Source organism: Oncorhynchus kisutch, linkage group LG2 (genome assembly GCF_002021735.2).
Source record: "Oncorhynchus kisutch isolate 150728-3 linkage group LG2, Okis_V2, whole genome shotgun sequence".
In the NCBI taxonomy this organism is placed as follows: domain Eukaryota; kingdom Metazoa; phylum Chordata; class Actinopteri; order Salmoniformes; family Salmonidae; genus Oncorhynchus; species Oncorhynchus kisutch.
The window spans coordinates 28803943-28817019 of record NC_034175.2 but is presented as its reverse complement, the minus strand read 5'-3'; the positions used below and the strand labels follow the sequence as shown (position 1 = coordinate 28817019).

General features: G+C 41.3%; 1 protein-coding gene across 1 annotated transcript; it reads left to right on the top strand.

Moving 5' to 3' along the window:
* The first annotated feature begins 541 nt into the window (after positions 1-541).
* LOC109864823 (WD repeat-containing protein 26) lies at positions 542-12965 on the top strand. The gene is made up of 14 exons (XM_020452800.2): positions 542-1230; positions 3344-3443; positions 3643-3699; positions 4609-4745; positions 5112-5209; positions 5946-6102; positions 6527-6665; positions 6835-6975; positions 7224-7343; positions 7456-7601; positions 7708-7786; positions 7872-8001; positions 8315-8509; positions 9456-12965. The coding sequence occupies exons 1-14, from the start codon at positions 938-940 to the stop codon at positions 9473-9475; spliced, it is 1812 nt and encodes a 603-aa protein (XP_020308389.1). The 5' UTR covers positions 542-937; the 3' UTR covers positions 9476-12965.
* The last annotated feature ends 112 nt before the right edge of the window (positions 12966-13077 follow it).

The following is a 13077-nucleotide window of genomic DNA, read 5'->3' as shown; positions in this document are numbered from 1 at the left end:
CAGAATCCCTTTGCTGACCAGGTAAAAATATGTTGTTCTTCCCCTGAACAAGGCAGTTAACCAACTGTTCCCCAGTAGGCCATCAATGTAAATAAGAATTTGTTCTTCACTGACTTGCCTAGTAAAATAAAGGTAAAACATTAAAAAATATATACCCATTGATTATTGAATAGAACAAGTCTCATGACAAGTCTCATGACCTTAGGTCAATTGTCGTACCCCACACAAACTGAAAATATAAACTGTAAACAATGTAATTTGAAACAAAAGCTCTCAACCTTAATTCTATCATTTTGACGTCATGGATGGTCATCCCTTGCATCCATAGCTCTTGTCTATGAATTTGAGAGTGGTTGCATTTGGTTACAGTGGTTACAGCAGGACGGTCACTGTTATTGTTAGAACTGCAGATTCACCCTTTTATCGTAAACAAGTTGTCATTTTCCCAATAGAAAATGAATCAAAATATAAAAAGGTCTATTAACTTGTGAAACAAACAAAGATCAGTATGAACTTCAAGTGGGCCACAAATGGACTACCCGGACACAAGGTAGTGTCGGAATTTCCGGTGACGTCATTGCGTCTCAATATCCATAATGAATCTGCAGCTGACTGGAGAGCAACAATAACAAGAGAAGCTCCGCGATAAAAACGAGTTATTGTCTCGTCTCTGACACCTTTGCCAGCATTCTGTCACCAACGCCTTGGCGAATTAACTCTGGCCTCCGCTTCCTCCGACTCGGAAACCGGCGGAGTGTCGCCGCCACCGCGGAAGAAATACCGAGCTTCGGTGGTGGAGGGAGCAGGGGAGCTTGGGGCTGCAATTGGGTCAGCGGCCCTGTCTACAGTTGTGGGGATTTTAACTTTTCCCAATTCACCCGTTGCTCCTGTCATTCGATTAAATCCTCATAGTGTAGCCCACATCTACATTAATAACATGCAGGCCAACGGGGCAGGACAGGGTCAAGATTCGGAGCTGTCCTGCCTAAACAACAGTGCGCAAAACGGAGAGCCGTCCTCCGCCGGGGGAGCTCACACTAACGTTAATGGACTATCCACAACAAACAATGGGAACTCTGTCAGTAACAACGTCGGTATCCCAGCCCCAGCAGCATCCAACAACGCCGTGTCTTCGGATGCAAACTCCGTGAAAAAGAAGAAGCGTCTCTCTCAGTCAGAGGAAGATGTCATTAGACTTATAGGGCAACATTTACACGATTTAGGACTTAAGTAAGTAACGTTCGCTAACTTCCTAGCTAGCTGTCAGCTGATGCTAAATCGTGTCCTTCATAATAAGCGCGAATAAAGCAAGTCGTCATGTTGACAGCGACTAGTTCGGTGAGATAAACAGAGTTTTGTAGAGGTCACATTGAATACAGCACGGGTCCTTTAGAAAATTGATGAAGGGAGAAAGATTGCACAGTTTAGCTGGTCTTGGTAGGACGCTGTCTACCGTTAACTGTTACTTTGGGGTCCAGAAATGGGACTTCATGAAATGACAAGAACATGGGAGTTTTCTCGTTACGTAGCCTAACACTTCCCTAATCATCAGCCATATGCAGACTTTTTATATATATACAGTATATAGGACCAAAAAAAGCCAATACCGATTAATCGGCCGATTTATGTATATATATATATATATGTGTGTGTGGTATGTATGTATGTATGTAATAATGACAATTACAACAATACTGAATGAGCAGTGAACACTTATTTTAACTTAATATAATACACAAAATCAATTTAGTCTCCAATAAAAAATGAAACATGTTAAAGTTGGTTTTAATTATGCAAAAACAGTGTTGGAGAAGAAAGTAAAAGTGCAATATGTGCCATGTAAAAAGCTAGCGTCTAAGTTCCTTGCTCAAAACATGAGAACATATGAAAGCTGCTGGTTTCTTTTAACATGACTATTCAATATTCCCAGTTAAGATGATTTAGGTTGTAGTTATTATAGGACTATTTCTCTCTATACCATTTGTATTTCATAAAACCTTGACTATTGGATGTTCTTATAGACACCATAGTATTGCCAGCCTAATCTCGGGAGTTGATAGGCTTGAAGTCATAAACAGTGCTGTGATTCAAGCATTGCGAAGAGCTGCTGGCAAATGCAGGAAAGTGCTGTTTGAATGAATGCTTATGAGCCTGCTGCTGCCTACCACTGCCCAGTCAGACTGCTCTATCAAATATCAAATCATAGACTTAATTCTAATATAAACACACAGAAATACGAGCCTTAGGTCATTAATATGGTCAAATCCGGAGACTATCATTTCGAAAACAAAATGTTTATTCTTTCAGTGAAATATGGAACGTTCTGTATTTTATCGAACGGGTGGCAACCCTAAGTCTAAATATTGCTGTTACATTGCACAACCTTCAATGTTAGGTCATAATTATGTAAAATTCTGGCAAATTAATTATGGTCTTTGTTGGGAAGAAATGGTCTTCACACAGTTCGCAACGAGCCAGGCGACCCAACTGCTGCATATACCGACTCTGCTTACACTGAACGCAAGAGAAGTGACACAATTTCAGGCACCGCATTGATTGTATGCAATGCAGGACAAGCTAGTTAAACTGGTAATATCATCAACCATGTGTAGTTAACTAGTGATTATGTTTCGATTGATTGTTTTTTTATAAGATAAGTTTAATGCTAGCCTAGCAACATACCATGGCTCCTTGCTGCCTGCACTCGCGTAACAGGTGGTCAGCCTGCCACGCAGTCTCCTCGGGGATTGCAATATAATCGGCCATAATCGGCGTCCAAAAATGCAGATTACTGATTGTTATGAAAACTTGAAATCGGCCCTAATTAATCACCCATTCCGGTTAATCGGTCAACATCTAATATATATATAATTTTTTTAAAGTGTATTTAAAAATATGCTTACAGTAACATTACTCTTGCGAGTTGCCAAGACCATGGAAACTGGAAAATCTTGTCCAGAATACATTGAGAATGTTTGGTTTCTTGATAGTATTTGCATGTCAGTCAAGCCACAAGATCACGTGAAATCGATCTGTTTTCATGAAGAATTTTGAAAATTGAACTGTCATCATATTTGCCTCCAACTTTAAAGATCTGTCTACATATTTGATACAGCACAAGTCTAATTGTTTAGGACTTTGGCAAGTCATTGATGAAGATACAATGATCACCCTATCAGGCATTGTGATATTGTACTTGACCAAGTAATAAGTTAGTAGACATGATTCAAATGAATTATTTCTTTATTGTTGAATTCCTCTACATAAAATAATGCTATTTGACATTTGAAAATACATTGTATTTTTCCTTTGCACATGCTTTCCCTTTCCCTCTCATCTACAGTCAGACAGTGGACCTGTTGATGCAGGAGTCTGGCTGCAGACTGGAGCATTCCTCTGCCACGAAGTTCTGCAACCATGTGGTGGAAGGAGAGTGGGACAAGGTGATGAAACCATTTGAGATGTTTTTATTTTTTAAGTCCTCTAACTTTAGAGGTACACAAAACATCTATTCTACATGTTGACTTATTTTATTCATTCCTCTCAAACGTTTTAAACAACAATTTCGCTTATTAAGTTGAAATGTACAGTAGTTAGAAAAATCGAAAATAACCCGTGTCTATTTTTGGGGTTTGAATATAGGCTGAAAGTGACCTGAGTGAGCTGAAAGCATTGATGCATTCTCCAAGTGCTATTGTGGTAAGCCCAACAATGTTACAGTTAGTGCTGAGTGGTTGGTGCGTTTTGAGGTCTGTTTCGGTTCGATTATATATCAAATAAAATAATCACTGTTTTCAATGATTGTTTTTAACATTAAATGCACTATGCATTATGTGGGTTGAATGCTGTAACAACATAGAGACCAAAAAAAATTAAAATAAAAGTCCCATGATGGTAAGGACTGCCCATTACTGCTTATCACTTATTAACCATAATCTATTCACATTTAATAAAATATTTCAGTTTTTCTGTATGTTACATTTGTTTTAGGCCTATTTGATGGCAATTATTTAATTCAACGCCATCTCTGTAGAGCTGATGCTTATGCTGTCTGACAAAATGACTATTTTAGTGGTTCTTCGCAGTAAATAAAGCATACTTTTATGACTGCTGAATACCAACTACCAATCTTAGATGATGTATTTTCAGGTATCGATACCTCACGAAGCAACTGCTCTCTATCCCTCTTGATTGCACATTCTCTCTCTCGTTTGTCATTGTAGGTAATTACCATGTGTTCTGCACAAAACTATGTAGAATATTGGCCTGTTGGAAACTCCCTACTACATTGGGCAGTTCGGGCTTGATCTGATTTATCTCTAGAGAAACTGCGCATTGCGCTCACAGAAAAAACCTGAATTCAAATAATTGAACTGACATCTTTCAATTAGTTGTTTAAAAAGCAAAAAATGACCAACATTTTGGTTAATCACTCAGCACTAGCTACAGTTGAATGCGGACAAGAGTAAAAGAGTAGGATGTGTAGGCTACATTTTCCTCACAGACAACCATTTTGATATGTTTTAAGATGCATGTGCTTAACTCATAATGCACTCATATTTGTACATATCCTTTCCTCCCCCGCCCATCTTATTTTCTCCTCTATAGCGGATGAAGTTCCTGCTCCTGCAGCAGAAGTATCTGGAGTATCTGGAGGATGCCAAGGTCCTGGAGGCGTTGCAGGTCCTGAGAGCTGAGCTCACTCCCCTCAAGTACAACACAGAGCGTATCCACATCCTGAGCGGGTAGCTACCTCTGATCACAGTCCTAATGCCCTACCCCACCCTAAAGGAATAGCCTAGATCACAGAGCTAAGCCTCTTTTGAAATTGAAACCGCTGTCACTTGTAGTTCCTTTTAAAACGGAGTTGATCCATGTCCATTGCAATGTGTGACAACTAACTATTCCATCAGTGAGGAGTGTTTGTGTTGGAGTACAGCCAATCCTCGTTCAGTATGGTCGATGGTATGGGATTTGATTATAGACACATTTTTGACTCCAATTAGAATTTTAGCTGATTTTGACTGAATAATGGGATTCCCTGTCTGTCTTCGCGGTGCTGGGGGTGAGTCCTGCAGGGCAGCCTAATGCTGATGACATCTATTTCCAAGGTACTTGATGTGCAGCCATGCAGAGGACCTGAGAGCAAAGGCAGAGTGGGAGGGTAAAGGCACTGCCTCCCGCACTAAACTCCTGGACAAGTTACAGAGTGAGTGCCATCTTACGCGCACACATACACACCCACACATACACATCTCACACACACACATACCACATCCTCAAATACAACATCCTCACATTCAGCCTACCCCCCCAGTTTTGTTTAAGATGAGTACACCTTTATTATCAAATGAATTCCTCTTGTTGGGTTCTGAGAATATAAAATATACTTATTCATGTCACTGAGGGAGAGAGGGAAATGTATAACGTATACATTCTGTCCGGATATGTTATTGTTAGCCATCAGGGATCCTATGGGAGGAGAAAAGACAGTCTGGTATGAGTCGAAATGACACCTGTGAATGAGTGAGCACTTTGGGATAGAGGTCAGGTCGAATGAAGTGAGGAAGAACAGATATCACTACGGTTCTGTCTAGCAACAGAGATGCATTGGCTGTTCAGGTGTGTAGGACGAGACTCAGCCTAGGAGAAAGGGTTAAATATCAGTACTTGTGTGAATATGTCTTTTGTCTTATGCAGCTGTATCGGCCCAATGGGTGAATAAACTTGGTTTCAGCTTTATTAAGCGTCCGTGAGTTTTCACAGGTTCATGTGGAACCTAAAACTCCAGCTTGGACACAGATATTTTGTTCCTCTTCTTTTCCGAGTGACATTTTAAGGATAGAATCTCTTTTAAACAATTTATCTCTCTCCCACTCTCTTTGTTCCCCTCATTCCAATCTTATCACACTGTGCCTCATTCCCTCCCATCTCCTGTCCTGCAGCATACCTGCCTCCCTCTGTGATGCTGCCTCCGCGCCGGCTGCAGACCCTGCTGAGGCAGGCTGTGGAGCTGCAGAGAGAGCGCTGCCTCTACCACAACACCAAGCTGGACAGTGGCCTGGACTCTGTGTCCCTCCTCCTGGACCACGCCTGCAGCCGGTAAGGCTCTTCATTCTATACTCTGTCTGTAGTTGTCTGTCCTTCCTGTGTTCATTCCCTTAATTTGGCCGTCAAAATTGCCTTGCCTTGGACCTCAGCTGTTGTTGTAATGGTCTTACTTCCCAGTAATATTTTGTTTTGCTTCTATTGTGGTTGTTATGTCACAAGATTGTATGTGAATGGATTCACACGCAATTAACTAACGTTCGTTTTCTGACGTTCACATTGGGAAGTGCTTCATTTAAACCGATGCAAAAACCTTAGCGCATTGCCACTATCTGCCCTGGATTTTTTTTTAATTATTAGCTACCCATGCTAGCTGGGTAGAACGTTCAGGGTGATAAGGTCTATTCCTGGAATTAACAAAACCTTATTATCTCCTATATGTCCTCTCTCCATGACGTCTGAGTGTTGTTATCTACAGGAAACAGTTCCCTTGTTACACCCAGCAGATCCTCACCGAACACTGCAATGAAGTGTGGTTCTGCAAGTTCTCCAATGACGGCACCAAACTCGCCACGGGATCCAAAGACACCACAGTCATCGTGTGGCATGTCAACACAGTAGGAGCCTTTCTCATTACAGACGAACCATGATCATGCTGATAAGTGTATCAGGTTTTAGTAAACAGAGCATAAGAGAGGGGGGTTTCAAAGGGGTGGTGGAGGCGGGAAGATGTGAACTTTGGGGGAAATGATTAGCTGAGGTGATAACTGTGCTGCTGATTGACAGGAGAGTCACCAGTTGAAACTGATGAAGACTCTTGAGGGCCACGCCTACGGTGTCTCATACCTGGCCTGGAGCCCCGATGACACTTACTTGATTGCCTGTGGCCCCGATGACTGCTCAGAGCTGTGGCTGTGGAACGTACAGGTAACGTTGGATTTACTTTTTTATCCAGAATGCTTGTTGTTGGAAAGATCAAAAGTCCTCTACAAAGTCCTATTCCTCAATGATTGTGTTGTGGAAGTCATCTCTAATTTACCCACATCTTACTCTCACCAGGATGGAAATGGTAGTTGTTATTGTCATGTTATTACTAGGCATTAATAAAAAGGTTAAAGGTAGTTTTTTTTAAAGTCCTCCCTGCTCACTCACCCATGTCTCTTGTCATTGGCCAGACGGGTGAGTTGCGGACAAAGATGAGCCAATCACACGAGGACAGTCTGACCAGTGTGGCCTGGAATCCAGACGGCAAGCGCTTCGTCACCGGAGGCCAGAGGGGCCAGTTCTACCAGTGTGTGAGTGTCTTCCATCAGGGTGTGACCTGTCTGTCCCAGCATAAGGGCAGATTGAGCTATTGTGTGTGTTGGACTAATCAGTGCATTGAGGTTGATACAACCTTATCCCCAGGATCTGGATGGTAACCTGCTGGACTCGTGGGAAGGAGTAAGGGTTCAGTGCCTGTGGTGCCTGGGTGACGCTCGGACCGTCCTGGCATCAGACACACACCAGCGTATCCGTGGTTACAACTTTGAGGACCTTACGGACAGAAACATGTAAGTTAGTCCCATCCGTATCTAGTCATATCTAATCACCAGGCCCATCCTGTGCTTATGCAAGTTCTGTCATTTTAATTTGTCTGTTTGTGCTGCACTTCCACAGAGTCCAGGAGGACCATCCAATCATGTCTTTCACAGTTTCAAAGAACGGGAGGTTAGCTCTGCTGAATGTGGCTACTCAGGTGAGTGGTTTGGCTTTTCTTGGGGGGGGGTTGGTTCAGATTATGTTGAGCTGTCAGAGAGTGCACCGGTCTGTCTGTGTTGTAGGGTGTGCACCTGTGGGACCTACATGACCGGGTGCTGGTGAGGAAGTATCAGGGCGTGACACAGGGCTTCTACACCATCCACTCCTGCTTTGGAGGACACAACGAAGACTTCATCGCCAGTGGGAGTGAGGGTAAGGCCACGTCCCCTTCTAGTCGATCTCATCTGAGTCCAAATTATGCTTTGACATTACTTTCAGTACTATTTGTAAACCTGTCAGTATAACAACACTAACTCACTCACACGTCAGGGCAGTTTATTAGCTCATGCAACGGAAAACGTTTGCAAAGGAAAATGAATGTTTTTTTTTTAGGAAGGCCAGGTAGTCCCTCCCTGTTTCAGCCTGTTTTCTTCCATTTGTTGCCTAATGAACATGGCCCAGGAAAAGGTAGAGGAGAATATGTAACACTCGCATTGAATGGTTTATGCCGTGTGTCCATCTACAGATCACAAAGTGTACATCTGGCACAGGCGCAGTGAGCTGCCCATCGCAGAGTTGACAGGTCATACACGTACAGTGAATTGTGTGAGCTGGAATCCTGTAGTGCCCGGTCTCCTGGCCAGCGCCTCAGACGACGGCACCGTTCGAATCTGGGGGCCCGCCCCTTTCCTTGATGTCCAGGACGCTGAGGGGCTAAACGGTACAGATTTATTTGACTGGTCATCATACTTTAACTAGTGGTCTAGAGCCCACTTTATATCTGCCATTTTTATTTGACCTTTATTTAACTAGGCAAGTCAGTTAAGAACAAATTCTTATTTTCAATGACGGCCTAGGAACAGTGGGTTAACTGCCTGTTCAGGGGTAGAATGACAGATTTGTACCTCAGGGATTTGAACTTGCAACCTTTCGGTTACTTGTCCAACACTCTAACCACTAGGCTACCCTATGTTTTTAGGTTCAGTGTCTATTATTACCATAGCCTCTACACTGTAATTATGAGACAAAATGTGGTGTAAAAAGACCATTTGTAGGCTTTTAAGTCTTATGTTGGGGTGGACCAAGAAGAAAAAGTAATATATATATGCAAATGCTCTGCTATAATGAACTCTACGTATAGCATTGTTGGGAGATTTAGAAAGCCAATAGTCAATCAATCAACAATGTAAAAAATATATTTATGTTTAACTTACAATATGTAGATCCTATAGGATTAGACGGGTTCAGATTTTATGTGAGCAGCACAGAAATCATGAGGGTGGTTTACGGCGATAGGTGGGATGGACTGAGAGTAGCTGAGGGGTGGGGTTAAGGTGATAGGTGGGATGGACTGAGAGTAGCTGAGATGTGGTTTTAAAAGCTCATGTTCTATAATAGTTATGACTGACAACGCAAGGTATAAGTACTATTCTATATAGATGTAATGTATAGAAAAATATCAAATTATTTTATTCTTGCTATGTAACTACTGTAAAAAAATATATGTGTATGTAAAATGTGTGTAGACTGCATGTAAAAACAAAATTTAAAAAACTGTAAAAACTAAGTTTATTTTTGTAGTCCGAAGAAGGGGATGGGCATAAATAAATGTTTAAAAAATAAACGATAAATTAAAATGCTCTTCTGTTTCTCTCTCTCCATGAAAGAATGTAGCATGGACAGCTGATGGTGACCTTGGAGCAGAAGACACTACTTCTCGAATCCAGGAGAACAACACTAGACTCTAACAAATGAAGCAGAGAAACTATTGCATTTTGACAGCTGCTTTCTGGAGGTTTGGCCCTGGGGCTGTGCTCCGGCGGCAGGTGATAACGTCACACACACACGGAGCTGTCAGACAAATCACAGAAATTAACTGATTACCCAGCAGCCACCTTGACTGTGACATCCCACCTCCTCTTACCTGTCTCCCATCTCTTACCTGTGTGGCTCACAGTGTCTGATGTCTGCACCTCCTGTGTTCAGCCAGGCCCCATCCTCTTTTGTCTCGGAGCTAACCCCAGGACTGCCACCTTTCACCTGCCTCGTTGAGAGTTTATTATTTATTATTGATAATATTATTTATTGTCATGATTAGTACGTTGATATATATAGAGAGGGCTGTAGTGGTGGAGAGTGATAAGGGTATATATAGTGCTGTGAAACTATTTGCTCCCTTTCTAATTGTCTCCTTTTGCTTATTTTTGATACTGAATGCTATCAGATCTTCAATCAAAACTGAATATTAGATCAAGGGAACCTGAGTGAATAAATAACACAACCGTTACATATTTATTTTCATAAACAAAGTTGTGCAACACCCCTGTTTGATAAAGTAATTGCCCACTTACACTCAGTAGCTGGTTGTGCCACCTTGACCTAGAATGACTCGAACCAAACGTTTCCTGTCGTTGTTAATTAGTCTCTCATGTCGCTGTGGAGGAATTTTGGCCCACTCTTCCATGCAGAACTGCTTTAACTCAGTGGCATTTGTGGGTTTTCAAGCATGAAATGCTAGTTTCAAATCCTGCCACAACATCTCAATTGGGATTAGGTCTGGACTTAGACTAGGCCATTCCAAAACTTCAAATTTGTTTCTTTTTAGCCATTTTCATGTAGGCTTGATTGTATGTTTTGGATCATGTCTTGCTGCATGGCCCAGCTGGGTTTCCGCTTCAGCTCACGGAGGGATAGCCTGACAATCTCCTGTAGAATTCTGATACAGAGCGGAATTCATGGTTTGTTCTATTAAGGCAAGTCACCCAGGTCCTGAGGCAGCAAAGCATCCCCAAACCATCACATTACCACCCTCATGCTTAAGGTTTTTATTGTGGAATGCAGTGTTTGGTTTTCGTCAGGTGTTATTGGACCCATGTCTTCATAAAAGTTATACTTTTGAAAAGTCTGTCCATAGAACATTCATCCTAGAGTCTTGAGGATAATCCAGGTACTTTGTTGGCAAACTTGAGTCAACTTTTTGGATGAGAAGGGTCCCATTATGTTCTGCGAAACCAAACACTGCATTCCACAGTAAGAAACTCATAACAAGGTCAAGCATGGTGGTGGTAGTGTGATGGGTTGGGGATGCTTTGCTGCCTCAGGATCTAGACTTCCCTTAATAGAAGGAACCATGAATTCTGCTCTGTATCAGATAATTCTACAGGAGAATATCAGCCATTGGTCTGTGAGCTGAAGCTGAAGAGCAGCTGGGTCATGCAGCAAGGCAATGATCCGACACACACAATCAAGTCTACATGAAAATGGTTAAAAAGTAACAAATTTGACGTTTTGGAATGGATTAGTCAAAGTCCAGACTTAATCCCAATTGAGATGACACAAGCAGTTCATGCTTGAAACCCCCCAAAATGTTCTGCGTACAAGAGTGGGTGAAAATTCCTCCACAGCGATGTGAGACTGATCAACAACTACAGGAAGCATTTGGGTGCAGTCATTGCAGCTAAAGGTGGCACAACCAGTTATGGAGTTTAAGGGGGCAATAGCTTTTTAACACAGGGGAATACTTTGTTAATTGAGTTTTCTTGTAAACTCAGGTTCCCTTCATCTAATATTAGGTTTTGGTTGAAGATTTGATAACATTCACTATCAGAAATATGCAAAAATAGAGGAAATCACAAAGGGGGCAAATACTTTTCACAGCACTGTATATCTATGTTGTTTTTCCAACAGGAAAGCCATTTTTTATTGGTTTATTCATTGCTGCCTCTAATAAACGTCTCAACGTATATGAGATTGGTTTTCACACGCTGGAAATATTTACGTTTTTTTTAATTTAACCTCAAACTTTTAGCAATTTTTAAATGATAGGACTTACAGGCATTTGAACTGAATCGGATGGATATAAAATCCACACATCTAAGTGAATCTTGGAGGTGCTTGTATGGTTATGATGTTTACGTTTGTTTGGTGTTTTTTTAACACAGTAAAATATCATTTTAAATTGGATGTAGCTTTGTTTCCCCGAATTGGTGGGATGGTGAGATTGATGTGCATGTTGCTTAGGCCTCACTGCGGCCAGAAGAAACCATTTTGACCACCAGTGGTTCACAGCTAAATAACATTTGATTATATGGTGGCTATGCTCTTACTCTTCAGTCTCCTTGCTAGACCTAGTGAAGCACGTGCTGAGGCTAACTTTCTAATGGGAACGTTTAGGAGGTTATAGTTGTGGAGAGGTTAGGTAGTGGGGGAAGGACTTGCTTAAACTTGCTGTTTGAACTGGGTTGTATCAGCAATGGGGTTGACTGGGTTTTCCTTGACTTTGATCTCATTTATGTGTCCACCATTGTGCTGTTTTCATTTTACCTCCATTTCCCTCTTCTCTCCTTGCCTCTCACTTGTTCCCTCGTCTTTAGCGCATACGTTTTTGGTGTTATCCACTTTTTTCTCTAGCTGTGGTGAAATTAGCATTTATTTGCTAATTGGTTTCTTTTTCATTGTCCTGATTTGTTATGTGTTCATTACAGGCTGACATAATTTTTTAAAATTTTATGGCTTTTGTGAATTTTGTTACTATCGTTTTCTGTTTCATGTATCACTTCATCTCATATTCCCTCTTCAACCATTTCATTTTCTATAAGTTAATTTATTTGACCACAATTAATCATGTATGTGTAATGCATTTGTACACAAGTGTATCAGATAATTATGAACATGTACAAATTGTTCATTTTGGACAGTCAAGCAAAATAAGCTTTTCTGATATAGTATGCGCTTTATATCTGTATATGTTATGGCATGTATAATGAGAGTGCAAGAACAGCATATAGGCTCAGCATTTAACCGTGACACAGATCTCCCCTGCCCACAGGTCATTACAGCCACCACCAGCTTGTTCTGTTACAGAAGACTGATAGATATAAAAGACACACCTCAGTACAGATCAAACAGCAAAACAATCACAGATGTGGTGTTCTAGGTTCAGCTTATGCAAGTTTTTGTTCTTTTGAGACTTACCTTATTTTGGGGCTTATTTCCCACTCCTTGCTGTAAACGCTTGGCGAAGTGAGAAGCCATCGTTAGGTTTGTTTGTTAGTGGCCAGGTTCGGAAGAATCCATTTTGCATTTAAATGTGTTATTACAAAAAGTGATTGTACTGTTATGTAATGTCGTGTAGAAGATATGTATGTATATTTTCAATAAAGCATTCAGGGTTTTAAGACCGCGAGTGACGTTAATGATTAGCAGCTTACGAAACACAGCCACAGAAATGATTATATTCTCAGAACATGCGTAAATCTCCCCAGGTTTCACTTTGTATTAGCCCTACCT